The sequence below is a fragment of the Magallana gigas genome, chromosome 1 (assembly GCF_963853765.1).
Source record: "Magallana gigas chromosome 1, xbMagGiga1.1, whole genome shotgun sequence".
NCBI classification, from domain to species: Eukaryota; Metazoa; Mollusca; class Bivalvia; order Ostreida; family Ostreidae; genus Magallana; species Magallana gigas.
In genome coordinates, this window is record NC_088853.1 from 32,664,055 (window position 1) to 32,691,056 (window position 27,002).

At 31.5% G+C, this 27,002-nt stretch overlaps 1 protein-coding gene and 1 long non-coding RNA gene across 2 annotated transcripts; one reads left to right on the plus strand and one right to left on the minus strand.

The window, feature by feature from the left end:
- Nucleotides 1-1,917: 1,917 nt before the first annotated feature.
- Nucleotides 1,918-2,632, plus strand: LOC136270042 (uncharacterized). The gene is made up of 3 exons (XR_010707673.1): nt 1,918-2,176; nt 2,282-2,401; nt 2,493-2,632. It is a non-coding gene; the product is annotated as an uncharacterized lncRNA (long non-coding RNA).
- A 13,739-nt stretch (nt 2,633-16,371) lies between these two features.
- LOC136275843 (bacterial dynamin-like protein) lies at nt 16,372-26,834 on the minus strand. The gene is made up of 6 exons (XM_066085909.1): nt 26,760-26,834; nt 21,380-21,570; nt 19,869-20,140; nt 17,042-17,188; nt 16,621-16,833; nt 16,372-16,431 (listed from the first exon to the last, which is right to left on the minus strand). Exons 2-6 carry the CDS (start codon nt 21,453-21,455, stop codon nt 16,372-16,374), a joined length of 768 nt encoding a protein of 255 aa, XP_065941981.1. The 5' UTR covers nt 21,456-21,570; nt 26,760-26,834.
- Between the last annotated feature and the right edge of the window lie 168 nt (nt 26,835-27,002).

Consider the following 27,002-nt stretch of genomic DNA (forward strand, 5'->3'; position numbering starts at 1 on the left):
GATTGTACATGTCATTATTATATACAGGGTTATTTTTGCCCATCTTTTTTTCACCCAATATTACTAAAGCATGTTTTATCAGTTTCAAATATGCCTATAGTCAATTTTCACTATATAATGTTTGTAATCTTTTTTAATTTGACCCTTTTAAAATTCACCCATCAACTGTGAGCAACAATTTCCTTGTATACAGTAATCATATTAAGAGTTTAAATCGGCATGGATTAATGATGCTTTAATGAGTTTTTCCAAACAACACATAAATGTTACGAAATTATGTCTTTGTAATTTAAAAGTACATTATTTTGCAATTACATGACACGCCCAGGCAAGAAAGAAATCTGTAAAAAGGTTCAAACACTTCTTAAGTTCAAAGACTGTTTGCAATATTATCGCGTTTGGCATTTGCTTGAGCATTTCCACCTGCCTGATTTCTCGGCAGAGGATGATGATTTACCGCATTATCATCTTCGAAGTAGTCTGTCATTTCATCTTCGTTCAGAATACAAATATTGTGTAGAATGCAGCAAACAATAATTAAGTCAACAGCAGTTTCAACTTTGTGAGTGTCTACATATTGTAATCTTCGGAATCTACCTTTGTACACACCAAATGCACGCTCAACTGTTACTCGGGTAGTTGACAGGCATGTATTATAGTGGCGTTGAGTTGGGGTTAAGTGTCCATTATCTCTGTAAGGGGTCAACAGCCAATTCCTGAGAGGATATGCAGCATCCCCTATAATGTGAGCATCACCACACCTCGCGGGTCCATTTTCCCAGAGATCAGATGTTCTCAGCACCCTTGCATCATGACAACTGCCAACGCTACCTGCAACAACATGTGTGAACCGCATATCTTCCCTACATACTGCCTGCAAAATCACAGAGTGGTACCCTTTTCGATTGACATATGTCTCTGGGTGTTGCTTTGGTGCTTTTATTTTTATATGTGTACCGTCAATAGCACCTAACACATCTGGGAAGTTAGCTTTCCTTTCAAAACCATCTAAAACTTCTTGCCTGTGAAATCCTTCTTAGGGCCACGTAATGAACTTTGTTTTTAAGTAAGTCAAGAAAACATGAAAAACACGATTTCTACATCGTACCAAAGAAACTTCAGCAATATCAAATCTGTCGGCAATACGGTTTAGTGTTTCTTGGCTTGCAACGTACCATAATACGATTAGAAGTTGCTTGAAAATAGTAATATGCTCTCTGCCTCCTGTCCAACTTGGAAGTAGCACTTGATACATCTGAATATTTTCACAAATAGTTTCAAAGGTTGTTCTTGTCACTCTAAAGAAACGTTTAAAATCATCCAAAAGGTACTGAGGTACTACTTCATCCACGTATCCACTTATCTTAATTTTCTCCTGGCGGGCACTGAAAGAAAGGGTACACTAGAGGTAAAAATGTTATCATTTTTTCAAGTAGTTGCTAGGTTCTAAAATATAAAATTTGAGTATAGTTGTTGTTTTGTACATTCACTTTCTAACCTACTATACATGTTATTATCATTTTTGAAGTATGCAAAAATGGGAGGGGGGGGGGGCTCAACCAACTTTCGCCCCCTTTTCGAAAGGAGACATTAACCCCCCCCCCCCCCCTCCCCCCCCCCTGAAATTACATCACCTACCAAAAACTCGCTTTATAGTTAAGCAACGCGCATTTATTAAAGAGTCATGCACTAACGTTGATGAAGCAACTATTGCGGTAATTGATTCAGCATCGTAGGTGTTTTGATTATCCTCATCGTCATCATCCAGTTCAGCGACGAGAAATAAAATCAATGTATTGTCCGCCATGATGTTTACCCGGAATATCCTCGTGCATTTCATTGGTGCAGTGCGAATAGGACGTTCAGGATGCGTTCCGGACAGACGAAAGAAATACACCCAAATGTTCCAAAACGAGGAAGGTACATAAATGCTATAGCTGTTCCCGTAAGTTTCAAAAACCATCGTCTTTGTAAATTTTTGAATCGTCTTTTTTTTCAACATAAACAAATCATTATTCTACATGTAGTGTAATTTTTTTAGTCTTTCACCAATCAAAATGCGTTTATCATTACCAACTACCCGACACAAGGTGACGCTGTAGACTTCCTAAGACTGATAACGGATTATGACTCTGAAGTTGTTGTCTGTATGGAACCTCTCTGCAATATAGAATGTGTACGGTTTGTTGATTTGTATAGGGCTTTTTTTTAATCATTTGTTTTTTTTTATATAAAGTTTGTGTTGATTTTGAAAATCCACGTTTTATATTTCCTTTTTTAGGCGAGTACATGGCTTCCAACTACGACCAGATCAAAACCAGTTACTCCTTTCACAACAAAATTACGACACGAACAAACAAAAGACATCAAGAGCAGCATAATCGAAATAGCCAAAGAAGGAGTTAGTAAACAATATTTGAAAGGCATCAAAACTATAGTCAAAATACCATTTTTCCGAATGATTAAAACAAAATTGTCATATCTTTCTTAAGAAAAGCGACGAAACATGGTCCGTTGAAATAGCTGAGCCAATGAACGACATCAAAGAGATTAATTCACAGACAATAACTCACCTCCTCAGCTTGGTATCGTTTGCACGAAACATTGAAACAGAAGCTCCAATTATTGTCTTAAGCAGGTACATTTTGATACCTGTTGCAGGTATATATTTATAATACATGTACATGTACATCGTTGATTTGTTTTCATTTCTTCATTTACTTTGTTTGTTTTGTTTGGTTCATTATGTTCTTTGTTTTTTGTTTAAGATTTTTCTTTATTTGGGTGTTGGGCTGGTTTTTTATTTTCTTTTTTTTTCTTTTCTTTTTTTTTTGTGGGGGAGGGGGGTGTTTTGTTTTTGTTTTTTGGTTTTTTTTAAGGCACAAACAGTTTGTCTTTTTTCTAAAAAAAAAATCAATGAACCTTTCATATTATTAGCTAAAAATATACTAAAATGCTTTAATACTACATGTATTAGATTTATCCCTCTAATAACAATAATTACCAATATTTATTAAGGTTTTTGGATCTTTATGAAAAAATATATCATTGGCCGTGTATTGAATATTGACATAATGATATTTTTTTTAATTTAAAAAGAATAGTAAAGTAAATTGTTATTCTCCATAAAATAAAAACAATGATTGATTCTTAAATGATATGAAAAAAAGATGATTTATTGATGTCCAAACCTCCTTTATACCTTGTGTTTGTGTATTTATTTGAAGAATATAAAGATGTTTAATTAAACCAATGAATGTCACAAGCAATATTTTTAAACATAATTTCAAATGTTCTTTATTGTGAAAAAATCGCTGTAGGTAAAGTTTCCTTGACATTCTCAGAAAAATGATAAAAAAGAACAAAAAAACATTAAACATGACGAGTGTAGAGTCCGAAGATATATGCTGACATTCACAAAATTAAACTCTCGTTTTCTAATGATTATTACTTGATTCCAAATGAATAACATCAATCATGGTGTATATAATTGTTAATGTATAGCAACAAAGTTAAAACAGAAATTACATTTCATTTTATACTTAAAGTGATGGAGCTGCTCTATGTGGTGTGTTCTGTGCTGTAAACAACCTGATACAACAACTGACAATGGACGAGGAGATAGACGTGTTCTCTGTGGTCAGACTCCTACAGACACGACGTCCCGAACTGTGCTTATCATTGGTAAACAAATCGATGTTTATAGAGTTTTTCTTAAAATTTCGCCTGGAAAAAATGATTAAATAAAAAGATACATCAGGCCCTTAGCATTTTAATTAAATAAAGATAATTCAGTCGTATTATATCCTTTCCTTTTATTTTTACAAAATTTTGTAAACACAGATAAATGTAATACGTTAATTCAGTCTTTATAATAACAACTTTTAAATGTTGTATTTATAATTTTATTCGCTACAGGAAGAGTACCAAATGATTCATGAAGCCTTGCAGAGTTTCATAAAGTCGCACACGAGCGAGAGTATCTACTATAACCAATAGGTCTGCTTAATTGACATCTATTACATATGAGAATTTATGGTTCTGTATGTTGACTTTTTCGTCTTTACATTATAATTTATATAACGAGACATCACTTTTATATTAAGTTTCATATCTTGTATCACTATGCACACATGTAATCAATGTATTTTGTTTTTTTATATACAGATTTTTTGCTATGAATAATATTGGCTTATTTTTTAATTGAGTAAAGATTAACACTGTTTTTCAGAATGTTTTGAAAAAACAAATACAAATACATAAATATTTCTAACAGGATGATATAATCTTAGAAATTTGATCTATATTGGCTATTTTTTCACTTAGGTATTTTAACTGTTGAATGTTGAGTATTTAGAAGAATTATGGTTTGGCCTATGACATTTTATTGGATGATAGCATTTCGTCAATATCAACAACTGAAATGTACGTGCTTGTGTTTTAATAAATTTCAGTTTAGTAAATATAAGATTTGACAAAAAATATTGAACTACATGGACATTGGCTTTTAGTTAGATAATCGTTAGTTCATGTAATGTATCAGTTTGACTATTTGAAAATATAAGACCCACTGGATTTGATCTGTCGCATATGTGTTTTTATTCTTAAGATTTAAATACTGTAAAATCAAGCTTAAAAGTCATGGTTATTCATACGTTATATTAAGTTACCTGTCTTTGTCTAAATGCTAAGAACAATAATCCTTATACACCTTGTATATTTTAGCTCACCAGAGCTGAAAGCTCAAGTGAGCTATTCTGATCACATTTTGTCTGTCGTCCGTTTGTCCGTCCGTCCGTCTGTCCGTAAACTTTTCACATTTTCAACATCTTCTCAAGAACTACTAGGCCAATTCCAACCAAACTTGGCACAAATCATCCTGAGGCAAAGGGGATTCAGAGTTGCGAAAATTATGGGTCACACCCGTTTTCAAGGGGAGATAATTAGAAATAAATGGAAAATTCAGATAATTTTTTTAAAATCTTCTTCTCAAGAACCATAAAGCCAGGAAAGCTGAAACTTATGTGGAAGCATCCTTAGGTAGTGTAGATTCAAAGTTGTGAAATTCATGACCCCCAGGGGTAGGGTGGGGCCACAATGGGGGCTCTAAGTTTTACATAGGAATATATTGAGTAAATCTTTAAAAATCTTCTTCTCAGAAACTAATCAGCCAGGAAAGCTGAAACTTGTGTGGAAGCATCCTCAAGAAGTGTAGATTCAAAGTTGTGAAAATCGTCACCCCCGGGGTAGGGTGGGGCCACAAGTGGGGGGTCAAAGTTTTACATAGTAATAATAGAGTAAATCTTTAAAAATCCTCTTCTCAAAAAGTAATCAGCCAGGAAAGCTGAAACTTGTGTGGAAGCATCATCAGGTAGTGTAGAATCAAAGTTGTGAAATTCATGACCCCCAGGGGTAGGGTGGGGCCACAATGGGGGCTCTAAGTTTTACATAGTAATATATAGAGTAAATCTTTAAAAATCTTCTTCCCATAAACTAATCAGCCAGGAAAGGTAAAACTTGTGTGGAAGCATTCTCAGGTAGTGTAGATTCAGAGTTGTGAAAATCATGACCCCCAAGGGTAGGGTGGGGCCACAATGGGGGGGGTCGAAGTTTTACATAGGAATATATAGAGTAAATCTTTAAAAATCTTCTTCTCAGAAACTAATCAGCCAGGAAAGCTGAAACTTGTGTGGAAGCATCCTCAGGTAGTGTAGATTCAAAATTGTTAAAATCATGACCCCCAAGAATAAGGTGGGGCCACAATGGGGGGTCGGAGTTTTACATAGGAATATATAGAGGAATTTTTTTAAAATCCTCTTCTCAGAAACTAATCAGCCAGGAAAGCTGAAACTTGTGTGGAAGCATCCTCAGGTAGTGTAGATTCAAAGTTGTTAAAATCATGACCCCCCAAACGTAGGGTGGGGCCACAATGGGGGGTTGGTGTCAAAGTTTTACATAGGAATGTATAGAGTAAATCTTTAAAAATCTTCTTAGAAACTAATAAAAACTTTTAAAAACACCAATTTATTTCCCAAGGATAAATCACATTTCCCGAGAGCTCTGCCCGAGGGAAATACGATTTTTCTGGGGGAATAAATCTTCATATGTCCCGAACATTCGTGCAATAAAAGTTTATTGTACCGAACAACATATGATTAATACAAAATACGTCGAATTCCAATAATTTTCGACTTGCCAAAAGCATTTATCGTCGTGATTGTTTGGGTTTTTGTTCTTATTGTCTCTATTTTCTTTCATAAATTCGAATTAAATGTAGTAAAATTTGTTTCTGTGGCATAAAGAGAATTTAAATTATTATTTGATAATTTTGATTTTATCACATTTGTCAACATCGTACGCTCATATTGGCTTTTTCATATCTTTGAAATGGAGAATCCCAAAATCTCCGAGGAGGTGAGCCACGATATGTATTTCCCGGGAGACATGACGTTTTGTTCGCCCTGACACATGACTCTCTAAATTAATCAGATGACGCGTTATATAGAATAATCATATTGAGGTATAATAATACTTGTTATTTTATCATGATAAAAACTCTATTGCATTTAGCTTTATTATTGAAAAACGATATTTGATTAACAAAACGTATGCACAGCTTTCTGTACCAAACGAAGGTTGTTCGGAAATTGTTGAGACATTTAATGTTATTTACTTATGGAAAAATATAAACCCTTGAAATTTCACCAAACAACAGAATAGAGTTTATCAATGTAAAAAAAAAAATCTTGTCCATAGCATGATTAGATCAGTTCTGGTAAACTGACCAATTTGCTATCGCCCAGTGACCCGGAGTAACTGCAAACTTACCGCAACGTCATTTTTACGTTTCTTATTGATGCTGTGTTTTAAACACCTTACAAACATAGGGAAACTAGAATTAATTCTTCATTTCTCATCTTTTTTTTTACATTTCAAGGTGTCAGCATTCGCATGTTCCCTTCATTTTTGATTTTTGTGAAAAATCGGGTCATTTCTAACCGAAAGTCAAATTACTTTGAAATGTCTATATTACATATTTTATAACTGTTGACATCAGTTAGTGTGTAAAAAGTATTTGATATTTAGTCACTTTGTTTGAATTTTAGCTAAACAATTAGTGAAAAAAATACGATAAACTGAAGTTCTTTCACCTTTACCATCGTATTGTTTTTTGTTAAAGCAATTGGGTGGCATTAAAAGGTCTTTTCCCAAAATTCCATCAACTGGATGTATATTCGCTGCGCTGCCTTGACGTCAAATTTCTATATGCCGTCGTTATCAAATTCCTATTACTTGGTAAATATATCTGTACCATATCTGTTTTTTAACTCAAACACTAGTGAAACTTGATCAAAAGTTAGTTACAATGAATATCAAAATAAACGTATACAATCTGATTTCTTTTAGTATGAGCTGTAAGTTTGCAGACACTAGACGATATTTTAGTTTTCCTATTCTCCAAATTTATGCTGGCGCCGGGTACCCCGACCACCGATTTGTTTTTCTACCGTTGTAAGCAAACTATTAAACGTTTTTAAATATTACTTTCTTTAATTATTTGTTAAGGTTTCTTCAATGTTCATGCCAATTTTTGTCCTAATTCGTCACATAGACGGAACTATCAGTGTTGTCTCAATAATTTCTGAACAAACCTCGGATTTTATGTTTGCATCCGCAACAAATAGCCCAGGTCTACACGAGTGCGATCAGAAATGCTGTGCAGATATTGCAGAACCATTTCGTAATTTAAAAAGTAAAGAAAGCGCAACACATTTATACACAATGAATAGTTAATCAATATTCTATATTAGAGGAGATACGGTCTTACTTAACAAACAATTATCATGAAAGTAATATAATTGTTATAATGATATAAGCAATATTCATTGTTGAAAAAAATGCCAATCGAAGAGTGACAGATACTTTGTGAAAAAGACTAAGAAGGCAGGTACACAGGAATGTAAATTCTTCTTTACATTTCTGAACAAAAAAATTTGTTAAAAACAATCATTTTAACGTTAATTGTTTTTCTACGTATAGAATGTATGCATCGATAGTCTACACATTTCTTGTAATGTGTGTTTGCTTATCAGGCATAAAACTTTTTTTTCAGAACTTTTGTTTAGTGAAATATCTTAAATAAAAATAAAAATAAAATTTAAAATTTATCATTTTCCTATATCATTATTCACAACTTTTTAAAGAGATTTAAGTAGTCTATAAATGGCCACAACTATTGAGCCCTCTTAATATTTCCAGGTTCCTCGACACACAACAAATTTATTTGATAGATAGACAAACAATCTTTTTTAAATATGATTTAACAAATTTTCGACCAATATTGGCTTTCATGTACCGTCATTTCATGCATATCTTGATATGCTATTGTATGCGATTTCAATGATATGTAATGGAATCTTCATGCACTGCCATGGTATTTATATGCTATGAAAAGTTGAAATAAGGAACCTAGTGATTAGGTATTCTATGCTATACCATGGTACATTTTGACATTAATAAATGGTATCATGGTAAAAATTTCTTGTGAAATTTCAATTGTTTATATTATTCTCAAGGGAGTAAGAGTAAATGTCTCAATAATTTCCGAACAGTCCTCGTAAATAGCAATTGAACAGATTTTTTTTTCGATCATCTGATTTTTTTCTTTGCTTGCATTAAATTAAGAAAATGTTATTTTAAATCTCTATCAAATAGCTGTTCGATGCTTTGAACAAATTGTCCGATCCATGTTGAAATAATTCAAAACTTAATAAATTTCCTTAGTATCTAGGTTTTAATAAATTCATCTTTTTTTTTTTAGAAAATAAAGCAAGAGGAAAATCGGTAGCTTTTAGAACAAATTTTATCTTAGTGTGACCGATGCATGATGTAATCACTTTATTTGCGCGGTCGACGTCAACGCTAATATTTCCTAACTTTAAATGTACTTCTGCAACACCTTAATGATAAGAATTATAATCAATGCTGTACAATATCAGAACCAAAAGAAAAAGCTCTAGAAACCAACAAAACTGAAATTGCCTTTGCGTTTACAATTATAACAATGAAAATTATCTTAAATGTTTATTTATTCTTTCCCAAGTATTTTTTTTAAAGTTTGCTGTAGAGAAAAAATAAAAACAATATATAAGACGTTACAAAAGACATGATAAGAATTACGCAACAGTTGTCCTGAAAAATAAACGGTTATAAGGATATGCAGTAATCTTCATACAAGTTTTCAGTAGGAATTACTTTTAGCCGGAGTTCTATTGAAAACTCTTAAGCTTCAAATGTTTTACAACACACATTTATTCTATATAATGAACATAGAGAATGGAACATTGTACATGTATCATTGTAATTAATTATGATATTAAAAACAAAAAATCTGTGTTAGTTATCACGACAGAAGAATCTATTAGGTTTTACGCTTCAAACAATTGATTACTGCTAATGTCAGCTATGTGCACAGTGGATCTAAGCTTTATTGTTCAATGGTCACGTTATTGTATATGTATTCATAAAGTATGCCGTAAAGAAAACATAAAAACAATATATAAGAACTTACACAAGATATGATAAGAATTACACAACAGTTAGTTATTATCACCAATAATTTTATTTGCAATGTTTTGTAATTCATCAATCATTTGCCACCTTAAAGGAAAAAAAATAACTTATATGCCTCTTCGAATGAATAAAAGTAAATAAAAAGAATGATTTGTGTAAAACAGCGATAAATAGGCATGGACATAACACATAAGATGTGATTTTTCTTAATGGAAGTCGTATCAAAAAATAAACACATACAAAAATAAACAATATGTCGTAATAGAATCAATCAAGAACTCATGTATAATCTTCAATATCCTATCTAAATTCTTTATGAATATAAGAAAAAAGCGTTGTTACCATGATCACTTTCTAAAGCATTCCTACTTCGACAAACATAAACAACTTAAAACACATGCTAACTTGAAAAATAATAAAATTTAAAATGTGTTCTTGAGTACAGCGTCATTTACTTCAGTCAACTATTTGTTATACATATATGTTTGCAAGAGGAAACAATTTTAAAATCATTAATATAAGAATCGCACGTGAAAAAATCTTCCTTTTTGAATTTTACAAGATATATTTTTTTTCACTGATAAGTTTCTTTAAAGAGGTGTTCAAAATGAAAAAAAATAGCACATATCTTTATATCTTAAACAAATGAAAATAACATCAGGTATCTTTATATCTTGTGTAAAACGTGTACAGGAACAAAGTGTTTTGAAGTTAAAATGAAATTTAACGATAATAGACTTGATTTTAGTGTTGATATGTTTTAATAAAATAAATATGTGCCAAATAAGAAAGCAAAAGACAGGGTTGGATGAGGTATCTGTCATTATCATTGCTAAATTTGGATTTGATGAATGGGACGTAGGAAATCATAGGGTGTTAGATTTTGACACATAAAACATAGACAGTCATATAACAAGTAACAACTCTATCAAGGAACTTAGCTAGTGTTATTTTATATTTTATACTAAACAATTATAACATAAGGGCAACATGGGAATTGGTAAAAATCTAAGAAAAGCCACAACATACGATATTAACATATCATTTAGCTATATTTCTGGAATACAATATGTGTTAGGCATTTAAGGTAATGTTTTTTGCGGTTACAGGGAGATAACGCAAATTTTGACTGTGATATAACATCAACTACCATTTATTTCAGATATGAGGCCAAGTTGATATGACCTTGTACTTGATTTGCTGTTTTGTTTTTACTCCGTGGGTTTTTGTAGTTTGCAATGAAAAGGTAATAAGACAAAGCATTTTATCAAATTCACAAAAACAAAGTACTCCACTCATGTTTCTAAATAATATTTGAGAAACACAAGATTACACAAATGCCAATATATCTTTTCCTGAATTTTGCTATTTTTTTTCAATATTTGATAAGAGCATTATAAATACAAATCTTGGTATACGTAGTGACATTATGTTCAAACATTTTAAGCATAAATAGCCCCTTTGTAGTCACATGAAAGATGTACAATTTTTCACAAGATTATTTACATTTCATCAACATGACAATATGAAATAACGAATTTTGACCTTTTGTATGTCCCCGCATAATCATTTCAATTTTATAAGAAAAAATACTTTTCTAAAATGACCAAAACGTTTCAATTTGTAAAAAAAATTCAATCGGCAAACCTTTCATAAAAGAAAGAAACTGAACCGTTTGTACTGCATGATGAAATTCCTCTAAGAGAGTCAAAAGTCAGAAAAACTTACTGGCTATCGTGAATTGTACACAGCAGTATCTTGAGCGACGATACAAAATCAAGAACGTACAGATATGACAGTGCTATAAAATGTGTAGAAGATGAACGACACTGCAAACTGCAATCAGTGAGTATTGATGATAGTTCATTTCAGATACTTTTTTTAACTGTAAATTTTGCTTTGATCCAATTACTCGTTAACTAAAGCAATACACCCAATCTGCTTTAGACGCTCAATTTTCTGAATCACGGTCTGATGCAGTGAAGATAGAATCTCCTTTTGAGATATGTATGTTTTGTGCTCATTTCTCATCGATGAGATATTTTCTTTTATTTTATTCATTTCTTTTTCCAAATCCCCCTCTAAAAACGCCCTTTTCATTTCCTGTATCGGTTCAAAATAATTTTCGCGAAGGAAATATTTTACTTTTTTTTTTGTTAAAGCATCAACTCTTGCTTGAAAAGCCTTTTCACGTGTGGTTTCAAAATCATCAGCACGTGCAATCATTAGTCCCGAATAGATTATTCCACCTACAATACCCGCTGTTGCAATGCCTAGTAATACTTTACGATTAATTACATTAATCAAATTCAAACCCACTACAAGGACATATAGTTTTAAAGTAAATTCGGATTTTATAGCCGAGGCTATAACTGGAGTTATTTTGGTATCAACATCAAAAGGAGTTTGAAATCCTTTTAAATTTTCTTTGATTGAATGCAAAGATCTGTGAATGCTTTCAAATTTTTCAAAAAGATATTCCATTATGACTTCCTGAAAAATATTTTCAATATTTTGTTCCTGCCAAGCTTTTAAATTTTCTTCAATGCGGACATCCAATGCCCGTCTGATGGAAAACCTTGTAAAAGTGTCTGTATCTTTAAGAATTTCTGCTCTGAAGTGAAGACTATGAACATATTCATGTAACTGAGTCGTTGCCTCGTTAAGAAAAATATCAATTCTTCCTTCGATGTTGATAAGTTCCTAGCAAAAATGAAAAGACACCGAAATTGAATTAACGTACCTGTAGTTAAAGTAAAAATGTATTGTTAAGATATTATATAATTTAACGCTTTATGACTTTTTACTCTAGTCTATAAAAGAAAAAGATAATTTTTGTTAAGTGATGTATTTATATTAAGTGTTTGGTTTTTTATCTTCGATATAGCGAACTACGTAGAAGCTTTTAATAGGAGTTAACTCTAGAATAGTTTCAACATAATGTTTTGACTAACTTTTGTCCAATCCGATCGTAGCTGGGCGGAGTTAAGGTAGCTCGCGGGTTTACCTGCTTGTGAGAAAACCTACCTTGAAATTTGTCCACGTGATCCATAGGTTTCAGAGTTTTATTTCTAAAATTTATTTGAGATTCGTCTGCGCGGTAATAATGTAATCGTGTTTCAAATACAGTGTCATTGATAAAATCAAGCAACGCCATTTCAATGAAATAAATAGTAAAATGCACATCTTACTCGAGAAACGCATTACAAAACCATACTCCAAACTTTTAAACGATTCAGACGAAATTAATTATACTCAACAAAACAACAGAGGAGATAATTATGAATCGATTCATAAAAAATAATCAGTATGTGTTCTCGGCCAATTTTTTGCAAAACAACTTTAAAGATTTAAAAGATTTCTCAAAACCTTATATTTTCATTACGACGTTAGCCCGACGTCATCATTTCCTTACGTCTGAGAACCCAAATATTGAAATGCATTTATTGACAAGACTAGCTGATTAACACATTTTAGAACTTGTTATCAAATGCACACATGCAATTAATGTAAGTCTGTAAAGAAAATTGCTATTATTTTTATGAAATTCTGAGTCAATCAATGCCAAAACAAAAATGCCAGGCAACTACTGACATAATAAGTTTGTAATCGTATAAGCCAAAAGAATTTTGAGAAAATTGATCGGTAGTTAAAATTACGGAAGTCATAATTGTAAAAAAAACCCAAAAACTCCGATTTTAATGCATAGGGTTAAATTAATTTACTTGTCTATTTTAAAACATGATTTTAAATGGAAGAGTTCCAACGCACACTCTTACTTTATAGAACAAAATGTGACAAAGTATGTGACATCTTTAAATTTTGAGCACTTGATATTATAAATGTTTGTATAAAAAGTAATAAACTGCATTTAAGTTTTTTGAAATATTTCCTTTTAAGCTTCTAAATATCTCATTTGTCATTTAAAAAAAAGCATGTATGAGTTTACTATGATGGTCGACTCTTTACGTCGATCCCTATTGTGACGTCAGCAAACCCGCGAGCTACGTTAAAACATTGCCGCTCGTAACTTGAGAGAGAGAGAGAGAGAGAGAGAGAGAGAGAGAGAGAGAGAGAGAGTTGAGTACATTTTATGTGATGTCGTTTAAAAATTCATCATTTGTTATAAAATGGCGAAATACAAACGAATGATCAGTTATCACTTTTCGTCAAGTGAAACAGAAAGGCAACGCAGGCGAATTCTTAGTAGGAAAATAAAACAATAGCGGACAAATTCCTCCTTAGGTGAAGAATGTTTCACACCGAGTACCCATGAAGAAAGTTTTATATAAAGTAGAATCAAGACTTATGTTTCATTTGGGAAGATTCGTAATACTTTCATTAGAATGGTACCGGTAATACTTGTAATAAAAACAGTTTGTTAGATATTCGTACAGTCGTCAATGTTTGACATTACTTCATCCCATTATCTATTAGGCATCGTTGTTTCCCGGTTAAAGAAATTCATAACACCTTAAAGTGGATGGATTTATCAGATATACATGCACCTAACTTTGATTTGTTACTTTATAACTGTTGTTAGATAGTTCGCTCATTTGCATTGTTTTTAATTTACTCCATACAATGTTAAATCTCATTATCTCCTAAAAATCTATCCGTTTTTGTCCGTCGTCGTTCGTCGTGCGGCGTTCGTCGAGCGTAAACAATTTACTTTTTTAACTACTTCTTAAAAACTACAAGACTGATTGTTACCATTTTGGGTGTGGGGTACGTCATGTATCTCTATGTTAAAATGAATCTAAATTGTGAAATTCATGGCTTTACTACCCCCAGGCGCCAAATGTGGGTCCAAATATGCAAAAAAAAAAAAAGTCAAATTTTGAAAAATCTTCTCTACTCCCACAACTGGAGGGAAAAGACTGGTTGCATAGTTATATGATGTCCATGAATCCCTTCTACCTAAATTTTGAAATTCATGACCCCTGGACCAGAGGTTCAGGCTCTAGGGTGGGGCCAATATGGCCATATAGTTAAAATGTACTAAATCTTAGAAAATCTTATTTTCTACTCCCATATATATTTATCATTATATTTATATTAATTTTCATGTCCCCTGGAGTATGGATTTTGACTCTAGGGCAGGGCAAAAATGGATGTATAGGTGTTAAGGACGTTGTTTACTCAGGGTTTGAGTTCTCAAATTCGGATTCTTAAAAAGTTCAATTTCATGAATAAAATTTCTTTTAAATACAAAAAGTATTTATGAAATGAATTATTATTGATATAAAAATCGATATTTTTACAAAATTATGGAATAAAGATCTGACAAAGTTTAACTTTTAGCAAAACAGAGGAAAATTTGGACTAAATTTTTCAGATTTTGTTTTCCACTGAAATATTTTTGGCAGTACTATAATATTTAAAGGTAAGATTTTATTTGTTAATCAACATAATTTTGCATATTTTCTGTTGGTTTTATCTTGCATTTTCGTTTAGATAATCGTATGACACACACTACAAAAATATTGAAAAATGCTTAAAAATGTCTCAAAATGTTAATCATTGACCTCATATAAATTTTATACTAGCAGAGAAAGGTCAATTTACTTACTTAATACTATAAATGTTTTAGCATTATCATCATTCAGTTTTTATGTTATATTAAATCAAAAATGGGTAGTAATTTGAAAACTGATAGAGGAAATTCGGACTAGAATATCTATAGAAATTGTAAATGAAAACTTAATGCGTTGAATCTATTTAATGTCACTACCATTCATAAACTGTATTTCATTTGTTAAAGAGTTAAGCAATTTGTATTATTTTCACAATCAAAAAATCTGAATCATAGTGTAAAAGTTTTATGGATTTTTCAAAAAATATTCAATGGTCATTAACTAAAAAAGTAGGTCATTGACCTACTTTTTTGAAAGTGAAGAATAACACTACCGTGTAAGGTCCATAACACACAATAGTTGTTTTTTTCATTATCATCAGTTGATTTTTTTTAATTCTGAGTAAACGTCATCCTTAATGCATATAATGTTAAAAAATTATCTTCTTTACTCCCACACACCTGAAAGGAAAACTGAATTCATGATTTTGTAGACCAGATCTTTAAGTTTTTCGCCAAAATTATAGGTTTAACAGTTCTATTTGAAATATTTCAGGCATAGAGGTGGTCATCTTTACAAATTTATAAATGTTCTACTCCAGAATGAATCCTAATTAATTAAATGCATATACGAGACTCCTCGACAAGTTTGTGTATGGGTTATATGCTACTCAGGTGACCTTTAAGGCCAATTGACCTCTTGTTTACAATGAACGTTTTCATATCATTTTGATAATAGCATAGTACATATTATGAAGAACAAATACGGAATTCTTGATACATAAAAATACCTCTTCTCTGCTATTTTCTAGTTTTTCTAGCTCTGTTGACAATCTGTTTAATTTTGACTCGTTATCTTCAGCATTCTGCTCTGCACAAAGAAGCTTAGTGGAAAGAACCCTATTAAACTCATCCAGAATTTCATTCAGAAGTCTAAAAAAAACACACACACACACACGTTTTCATGATATGTACATGTACCTTGCATTGATACCAGAGGTCTCGAGAAAAATATCGACTGATTACTAATACAGTTATCTTTATATTGATGCATACTTGGTTCTTAAAGTTTAAGAATATATATTGGGAAAATAAATTTACGTTTTATTTTGATTATCAAAAATAGCAATTTATTAAATATGGAATAGATGTAAAAATAAATAGATTCAAAAAGTTTAAATACCTTAGATGAACTTTTACTCGCTTGTTTTCATTTCTTGTGATTACATCTTTGAGAGTCTTTTGAAACTTCTTAAATACTTTGGTATATTTTTCTTCTCCCTCTGAAACCTGAAAGGAGCAAATTCACAACTTAATGACTATGCCATTTTGACCTCATCATGTGTACACGGACGCATTTAAACAGAAAAGAAAAAAGTGCTAAATCAAAAAATTGCCAGGATTTTTGATAACTTATTTTTTACTGATTTGTTTTCCCTTCAAATCGATACATGTAGTTTTCTTTGTGATACCTTGACTGCAGAAATTTGAAAAATATACGAATCATCAGTTTCTTTCCAAGATGTGCGTATACATGTTTTGGTTTTTTCAAAATACTCGTCACGGTTGTTCTCCTTGACATGAGCAATAGTTTCCCATTTGTTTAGCAGGAAAATAACATCTTTTGGATTAAAACTAACCATCTCATCCATTGAATCTCGAACTTTAGAAATAATTTGAAGAAGCTGAAATGTGTTTGTATTGTTTGTTATTACTAGACAAATATTTAAGTATTTATTGTATTTTTTTTTAGAAGAAAAATGATGAAAAGAACATCATAAATATATTTTCTTTTTGCATAAAATCAAGTATCAGTGTGCTAGTTTTCTGCAGTGCATAAGTATTCCAGTATAGTCATTCAAGTTGTTTGAGAATGTATATAAGACACCATACCCTGTCATCTTGAATTCCACCAGCATTTGAAACATTTAACACAAAAACAAATGCTAATGCATTAGGTAGATACGACATCATCATGTCTGAAACTTCTTTTTGTCCCATATCTCCACAACCAGGTGTATCCACGATCATAACGTTTCCCTAAAAAATAAAGTTCGCTTTATATTGAAATTCAGCCCTGATATCGAGATGGATATGATTGTATCTTCGACATGACAATATTGCTATAAATAAAGATTGCATTGTTTGTGCTTATTATATAATTATGTATATATATATATGCAATGTGTATCGTTCCGATCCTCTCAAATTATCGTTTAACTGTATTCCACCTGTATCTCAAAAGATTGTGTAGTGCGCGGCCAGCGCGCTAGGTTCCGTTCGTCATCAAAAGGAAGATTTTTGTCTTGCCTAGATGGCCGAGTGGGTGGCGCAGTGGCCGCTCACTGCTAGGAGAATGTGTTGCCAGAATGTCAATATTTTGGTAAGGGTTGTCTCCTACCATCTACCTTGCAAAGAGGCAAAGCTTGGGGTGTTGTTGAACATTAATTTCATAACAGCATTATTTTTGGGCTTGTCTGAGGATGCATCATTAATGTGCTTTCCAAGCTTTTGGAAGATTCATACTCATCAATGCTTGTAAAATAATAATGAAAACAATACTTAGATAAAAAGTCTTATGTTACATATAAACAGATGCATTCATATGATGAAATATTATGGTCATATGAAAAATGCATGTGTTATGCAACAATAATGCATATCACAATATAGTGGTCACGATATATGAATCACAATGTATTTTTCAAAATTGAAAATACAAGGGCACCGAAAATCAGAGTATCCCTTTGTAAAATGAAATATTGGGGGGGGGGGGGGATGAAGTATTTATCTTCATAAAATCTCTTTGGATCGACATATTCCTTTTATTCCTATTATTTCAATCCCCATGCACGCTCTGGGGTGTATCCGGAGTGTGTGGGGGGGGGGGAGAGAAGGAGGGTAATAATTTTTCTTCTTCATACAAATAAAAACCTGAATCACACTACTATACCAGCTGCATGTTTCTGTGTTTCTCACATGCTTCTCACACGCTATACAATTTTTACAAAACGTTCCGAGCATAGCACGAATTGCTTTTGTACGATATGATAAATGTTACTCGCGCTGTATGGTCTTTTTTCACATGATATGATATCATATTGCTTTCTGTATGAAAAAGTGTATATATAGAAAAAGTGTTATACATGTACCATACAGGAAGCATATCATATCATGTAAAAAAAAAATGATCATACAGTGCTTGTAACATATTGATAATATAGTTCATTTCCAATAATTATGAATTTGATGTCTCACAATTAATGTGTATTTTCTTTTTTTTAAAACATCTTCATATTAACATGATTATGAATTTCATTAGTTAAGATTATTACAAGTTTAGATACAAAAAAATCATCATTTAAAATTTTAAATATGGAATGTTTAAAACAATGGCCTTTTATAGACAAAAAACCGCCCATTAAAAGTACCAGTACCTGGTTGCAGGGACAAAATAATTACAACAAATGTTGATTATAACCTGTTGTGAATTAAAAAAACAACCACTGAGTATAAGATTTTTTTATGTTTCCACAATTTAATTAATTTAATAATCATGGTTAAGGTCAAGATCTAGTAAATGAAAGGTGCCTAAACGTTTATGAAATTCAAGATAAGAATTTAAATAATGATGCTTAATAAAAATATCTTTGTTTCATAGGATGTACCCGGGCTTAAATCTTTGGTGAACAAGCTCCTGACCTCCTCTTTAAAATGATGCCAAATTATATATAGGTACCGGGATTACTTTAATCGTGATTAAATATAGAATGTCAAAATATTGTTTTATTTTCTACATAATTCTTTTAAAGCCGTAAAATACAGGAAAAAAAATTATCAAATCAATTATAGGAGTCTTTTCTGGTTTTCGACTTGGCAAACGTAAAATTGATTAATTGTTCATTAAATCAAGATGAAAGGAAATTAAAATAGAATATTTTTCTTTCTTTTTTATCATCATACAACTTGGCATAGAAAAAGTAATCAAAGTTTACAATCTAACAGGGACTATATTTTTGGCGTAATATTGGCGTAGGAAAATATTACATGTTGCGCAATTCAGAATTGCTGCAGATTAATGAGTCTGATTTAGCATTTTAAAAACAATATCATTAATGTTGGATTTTTTTCACTAATGTAAACTAATGATATGATACTTGAGTTTCAGAATATGTTTTTAAAATATGATTTGCCTATCAAACTACATTTTTATAGCATGATGTTTATAGATAGACAAAATGTTCAAAGCGAGGGGCTTTGACGCGATGTTCTAAAAATAGCTTTTGAGTTGTGGGACATTTTTTAATATATCTGTGTGGGTAAAAAAAAAATGTTTTTCGTTTTTTATGTTAATAATACCATTTTCAACCTCCCTGTGAATTTTGGACGACATGGTTTATGGGTCAAAATATAGATGACCCATAAACCACCGAAGGATCCCACAACGTGAGTCTGAGATACATGAAATATCACACAACACGGTTCTTGTATAAGTATATATATATATATATATATATATATATATATATATATATATATATATATATATATATATATATATATATATATATATATATATATATATATATTGAGCTAATATTTTGATTGGTTTGGCTTTCATTGACAAAGGCACCTGGACATTTAAATATCGTTAAACGTTATGGTAAAAAAATAATTTTGTTTTGATAAACAGATTATCAAAAGTGTTTCAAATATAAACCTGTAGCAAGGGAGCAGGCATATATACATCAACGTAACGGATTTTTTCATCGTCTGTTTTAGCAAGAATTTCCATTTGTTTAGCCATTTTGTTCAAGTTTTCAAATGACAATTCCTCTAGTTCTTCGTCGTTGTTGTCTTTGGTAGATATCACAAACTGTTCACCATGTTTGACTCTGCACACCCTTGATGTACACGATGTAATACCAGTAGGTAGAATCTCTTCATCAAGTATCAGATTGATTATGCTCGATTTCCCAGAACTGGTTTCTCCTTATGTTAAAAAAGGCATTTTTAAAGATTTATGTAAGCATAAACTCGTTTATGATAGGCTCTTTTCATTGATTTAAGAAATGTTCGTAAACATGTTTTGTTCATCTGCAACTATTCACAATATTTTCGATTTTAACTTGACCGACAAATTTTCCTAACTGTTAAAATGTAAATATATTATAAGGAATAGACAAAATGAAACAAAAGCAAAAGAAAAAAAGAACTAAAACGCCCGTAAATTTTGAATAACGATTTAAAATGTATGTACAATATCTTCAGTAGTATTCGAGGATTTTTTTTTAAAATGCTCGTGTCTTTAATTTGACTATGGTTAAATGCTAAGATAAGACATGAGTACCTTTAAAACAGAATGTAATTATAGTTGTCTTTTTGTTTTAGCAGTAAAGACATGCCAAGATCAAAACTCTGTATTATGTAAACAAGACGCATTTTAGTTAAGTTACATGAAACTGGTCATGATATAAGCTAACACTCTTCAACTTTTTATTTTTCAATTTTATTTACAACTTAATTATGTTTTCACAAATGTTAAGTTTATGAGTTTTACATGTTGTTGCCAACTTATAGGCGAAAAGCAGAACTTACAAGCATGTATGTTTTTTTATGCATTAAAATTCAAGTCTTTTGTTTATGTAGGTTGAATTCAGATGCTTTTATTTATTTATCTATTTTTTTTGGATTAAATATCAGTATCTAAACCGATACACAATTTTACTGACATAGGAATATGTTTGTGTTTTGCTAATAACTATATACCAGAAACTTAAAATTTCACTTGGCACAAACTCTGAGAGCATATATATTAAAACAAAATTTAATTGGACTTTTTAAACTGAGAGCATGGGTATACTTATTAACTAATACACGTAAGAAATGCCTGAACAAAAATACCATGTAAGTACCAACAGTATTATCACAGGCCTTAAGGATCAATTGGAATGAGAACACCAAGGGTCGGACGCGTTTTAATTTCTACGTACACCGTGTTTCAGTTATCTCCCCTTTTCTATCTAAGTTCTGAAGTGTGAAATAGCAAAACAATTTGAAAATGTAAATTAAACATATTCAGCTCAATGCATGCCCTGTCAAATAAGAGTATAGTGAAATATGTTTTTTTAAGAATGAGAAAAAGAATATTTTTTTAACTTTAGATCAACAAAATATGTACGCTTTGTAATGACCTTCTTGCTTTCAATAATAATGAAAAAATGTTTTCACCCGCAATCACTATTGGACATTCTGTCTTCATGACATCAGCTTTCTGTTGATTCAACTTTTTTTCGATATCATCCATACCAAAAGCATCTTTTAGTATATGCGTTTTGAATTCTTGTTTAACGACAAAGTCGTGCAACGATGAATAAAGTTCTTTTAGATCCTTTTGAATAACACAGTATCCCTTGGTGTATCTACAATGGACACACACTTTAAAAATGTTTTATATGAAAAATGACAATAAGAAACTGTCAACCATCTCAAAAATCCATAAAACGGAATACAATTTTAAATCAGAGCAATACGGACCTTTTAAAGGGACTTGGACACGATTTATGATCAACAATTTCATTTTCATTTTTAAGAGTTGATTTCAATCAACTCTCCTATGCAGTAACGAAGGCAAACCGAAAGTGAAACAGTGTTTTGACCTACGCTCAAATCAACACCGCTGACGACATTTAGCTCTAATCAATAAGTTCGATGTAACGAGTTCTTCAAGGAAATTCATTTATAGATACCATGTAAATAGTCAGATTTTAAATGGTACGAACAATTTAGATATTTTTGAAGTCGAACATTCTACGTATTCCTACGCCAGAGTTCAATATAATCTCGTTCAACCAGACGCCCTATTGTCTCCGTAAATCTCCGACTAGCACAGAGTCTCTATTGCTTGTCGGAGTTAACGGATACATCTGAGAGTCTGGTTGAACGAGAGTAGAGTTCAATTTTGCTTCGATCCATACAATTCCTCATAACTATTTCGATTACTAATACGGAGTTTGATAGAACAATTCTTTGAATATTAAACAAAACATGATTGATATTGGGTTTTTACGAAATTCCTGTAGGATTCATATTATAAAAATGTGCGTTGTTACAACGCACTTTGAAAAATTACGCACTTTGAAAAATGTTTGCAAAGTGCGTTAATTTTTAGAGCAAGTCAACGCACTTTGAATTATTTTTTTTTCAAAGTGCGTTGATATCGTCTATATTAATGCACTTTGAAAAAAAATGTTAATGGTTTAGTGAAAATAGTTGATAGTTTTATATACAATAAATGATTGTTTTAACATTGTTTAGCTTAATGTGACATATTTAAAAAAGAACCTAGTGCATTCCCAGCTAACTTGATAAACAGTTTTCTAGATGAGAATTTTTTTCTCATAAAACAAAATCGACAATTTACACGCAAAGAACAATTCGGGATGCTTGTAATCAAACATAGTGTGATAAAAGGATACGTCATTTATGTTTATCAAAACAAAACGTTCTTTAGAAGATCGGTGCGAGAAAATAACCAACTTTCTAAAGCGTGTTTTAAAGTTTATAATGATTTAATGTTCGTTAATGTTAATATTCTTTTCTTGAAATTAGTTTTTTGATTGAATACGAGACGAGGGTTACTGTTGAAACACATAGATTCTTTAACATAGCAATTAAGAAATTATTGTTCGGCCAGCTCTTTTTTTTCAATAACACTACTTATACAGAGCATATTTCTTTTTCCGATCTTAAATGTTTACTCAAAGTTGCTGAATGTCATATGTTTTGGAAGGAAAAATGAGGGTAGGGGGCCTTCTTTTTTTTGAAATCAATTAAATGATGCACTTGCATTTGACCAGCATCTTTGGTTAACCCTCACCTCCACCCCATCACCGTTCTAAATACGGTAAATTAAATTCACGAGTGTTAAAAAACCATCATACCATCAACAAACCAGAATTTGTGATATAAAATTTTTTTTTTCAAAGAGCGTTAACAGTGTCGATACTAAAAAAATGTTGATGTACCTTCATAACGCACTTTGAATAACAATTTTAAAGTGGATAAACTTGGTCCAAAATTTAACGCACTTTGATAAAAATTTATCCAAGTGTGTAATTTCTTTTCAAAGTGCGTTGCCGCAGTGCGTAATTCAAATACCTATAGGAATTTACTTGCCATACAAAATCACATATCGTTGCTTTCAAAATACATAACAATTGATAAAATCAACCCGTCAGTACTTCAGTTCTTTGATTTATGTATACAATTGTTAACTGGTGCATTTAAAATGATTGACCATAATATTGAATGTTAAAGTCAAGTTACAAGCGAGATACAAAGGTAATAATTGGTTGTTATGTAAAGAAATCTCGAGTCTTATCGTTGGTTACAAAAATGTAAGGTAAAGAATTACCATTTCTTAAACAAAATGACATGCAAAAACAATTTAAACTAATTCAATATCTTCATAATTACTATTATCAACAAAAGAAAGATACATTTGATTAAAACGTACACCAATACAACACATATGTAAACAATGACAACATTCTAGCTTTGTTCACAAAACAAAGATTTATGAACTCTGTTCCTTGCTCATAACTTTATATTTGACTTTCAAATTTTGACAAAGCATTCTAAAGTCTTTATTTATCAGTTTAAACATTGAAAATGGAAAAATAAAATTTGAAAACTTTTATGTCAAATCGTGTCCAAGTCTCTTCAAAAGATAAGGGTAGGATTTATCTAGGTATAAAATTGTTGACGATTTTATGTTGATGTACATGTAGGTGTTTTTTTTCTGTATATAATACAAGACATTATATAGTCGTACATATACCGCGTAAAATTAGTCGAATTTACTATGATGGAGAGGAAAGGCATAAACAGCATTATCTGGGGTCTGCACATAAGCCCGAAGGTGCATTAGTACGAAGGCCGAAGAGATCGAAGGTTCATCAGTATGAAATGCCCAGTAGTTTGAATGTTCATTAACCCGAAACTCCATGTAGAAAATGTGGTGAAGGTTAAAATAACTAAAAGAGTCAGGTTTGATCAATCATTTTTCACCTTTACAAGCTTTTACAACTATGAATGGTTTAATATATATAAAATATATACGGCTGTCTACGTTTATCTCCGACAAGCAAGAGATACTTTGTTTTGTCGGATATTAAAGGGGGCAGCCAATCGACTGGTTGAGTGAGACTCAATTGAAATCTAGCGTAGGAAAACATATGACTTTTAAAAATATCTAAACTGTTTGTACAATTTAAAGTCTTACTATATTCATGGTATTAATAAAAATAGGTTTTCTTGAAAAACAATGCTGCAGAATACATAGCATGGAATTTATCGATTATTTTCAATAACTAAGTGTTGTCAGCGGTATTGATTTGTGCTTAGATCCAAACACTGTTTCACTTTCGCTTTGCCCGAGTAAGTGCATAGGAGAGTCAACTCCCAAAAAGGAATGACGTTGAAAATGATAACAAGAGGCCTAAATGCATCGACGGTCACCTGCATACAACAGTACTATAGATTGATCTGTCAAGGGTCTCTTTATTGTGACCTAAACTCTATTTTAGAGTCTAAGCCTAATCAGAATTGATGTTTAAAAACATTTATGGTGGTGGTGCTGGGGGAGGGGGGGAGGGGGGGGGGAGAATTAACTCAAATTTTTATATCTAAGCTTCGATGCCAACAATTGTAAACGTTTGGTTGACAAAAGGCTCGTACATGTATGCCTATGAAGTTTTAAATTTACGAAGAGCGCAGCAGTACACTATATGCATAAAAGCATGCATTCTTTTATCTCCCACGACTGTGAAAGTACAGAAGAAAATATAAAATCTCAACCATCCCCACTATATGGCCATATTAGTTATACCAAAACTAAGGGCCCATAGGTCATGAATTTCACAATTTAGGTTTCATGCCTATCAAAACCATACGTTAATAAATATTTCCCTGCCTTGAATAAAGAGGTAAAAAATATACAGTTTCACTTAATAGCCATACTAGGCCCGCCCTAAAGCTCAAACCCTCGACACATGTTTATAGTGTTTTTAGATCTGATACAAAGTAAACTTTCTTAAATTTAATACACTTTCACTATGTGGTTATATAGGCGGTACCGTGTGACCTTATACCACTGACCCATCGACCCCCAGATTTCAGAATATGAATAAAAGGCTTCATGGACATCATAACCATGTATTTAGGTTTTCTTAAAATGTACATAAAAGTGGAGTTAAGAAATCAAAGAGGAAATGAACTTTCTCTGTTTGTCAATATTGACCCCGCAATAAAGCATGCACGTCTGACCGAGAAATAATGAATTTCACAACTTTGATAGAGAAATCAATGGACGTTATAATCATGCATTTACTTTTATTGTTAAAGTCCAAAGGAATATTTTTTTGCTAAGATGTTAAATACTTTCATTATATGTAAGCACACCTTAGTGCACCAATTCCTAACGCAGGGCCCATGGAATTCACATGTGCGGTAGAGGGCTTTATGGACTTAATGTTGCCTTTAGGTTTATTTTTCAACAGCTATGTTTGTATAGAAGAGGACATATGAAAAACGTGCCACTTTCTTGCTTTGTACCGGTCAATGAGCCCCGGGGCGGTGGTTCATAAATTTTGATTTATTTTTCTTGTACTTGAGATACCTACCTAAAACAAAAACGGTAATGATTAGCCTTGTAAGTGTTAAAAAGTTAAAATTATATTGTTAACGGATGATAACACATTAAGAACTATAAAATAGGTCAACTGATTGATCTGAAAGTGAATATTATAGTCCTCTGTAACCTTTTTGGGAGTAAACATATATTGCGATTATGATATGCTTCACCAAGAAGGTAATGTCCAGCTATGTATTTTTCAGTAAAACGATATAAAATTATCGACTTAACAATTCCATGTGTTAAGATTGATAAAATGACTAACAATTACAATATGTAACATTGTTAGTTTAATTTTCTCGAAAATAATACTTTTTTCAAGACGATATCCTATATACCAATATTTCTTTCTGATAAAAATAATAAAAGTTTTCAAATCTAAACTAAATCAGAATATAACACATTGTAGCTATTTACTATTATTAAGATTGTTCACTATCTATTTCAATGTTGACAAATTAACCCATCCCGTATACATAATTAGTATTCAACGATTGCAATATCTGTAATTCTCTGTTGAACTTTAAGAACGGTGCTGCTGGTTTAAACAGTTTTAACTTTCCTTGGGATTTGCTTATTGGTGCACTGAATTTTAATAAACAACGGTCACATTATTTTGGTATTATGGTTATGGGATAAACAGGACATATGTCTTACAGAAAAATGGTTACTCTATTTTCCCCATAAATTAAATTATACCAGATTTTGTTAAATTTTACCGAGTGAAAATAAAGATCTGAAAAGGGCTTTAACTTACGGTCGACACATCACAATTAAATCAAAATGGTTTTAAGAGAAAACAGAGATTAGAAATAGTAAAAAGTCCGCATAATTTATATCATTATTTTTTATTTCTCCAAGTTAAGATGTATAAAGCAATATAAGTTTGTCAATGAAAAAAAAGAATATATTTACAAGAAATCACTACTGCTATCCAAATTATTTGCACCACCCTTGTTTTCTCGAAGCCCCTGGTTGGTTATCGTAGATGCCATTGCATTACAGTTGTTACAGTGTATTTCTAAAAAACAAGAAGGTCATTAGCATATGAATCGTTTAAACTATATGTATTATTTGGCTTAATCTGTAATATCTAATTGATAATTTGCAAAACCAAAGCTATCTCAATAGTCTTTATCATATTTTATGAAAAAATTC

Excerpts from the sequence above, each read along its gene's own strand:
- LOC136275843 (XM_066085909.1), bottom strand. The coding sequence starts at position 21,455 with ATGGATGATATCGAAAAAAAGTTGAATCAACAGAAAGCTGATGTCATG. Across the intron at positions 20,141-21,379 it reads ATGTCCAATAGTGATTGCGG|GAGAAACCAGTTCTGGGAAA; the intron begins GTGAAAACATTT and ends TTTTAACATAAG. Across the intron at positions 16,432-16,620 it reads TTCAAATTTCTGCAGTCAAG|AGGGAGAAGAAAAATATACC; the intron begins GTATCACAAAGA and ends TTCAGGTTTCAG.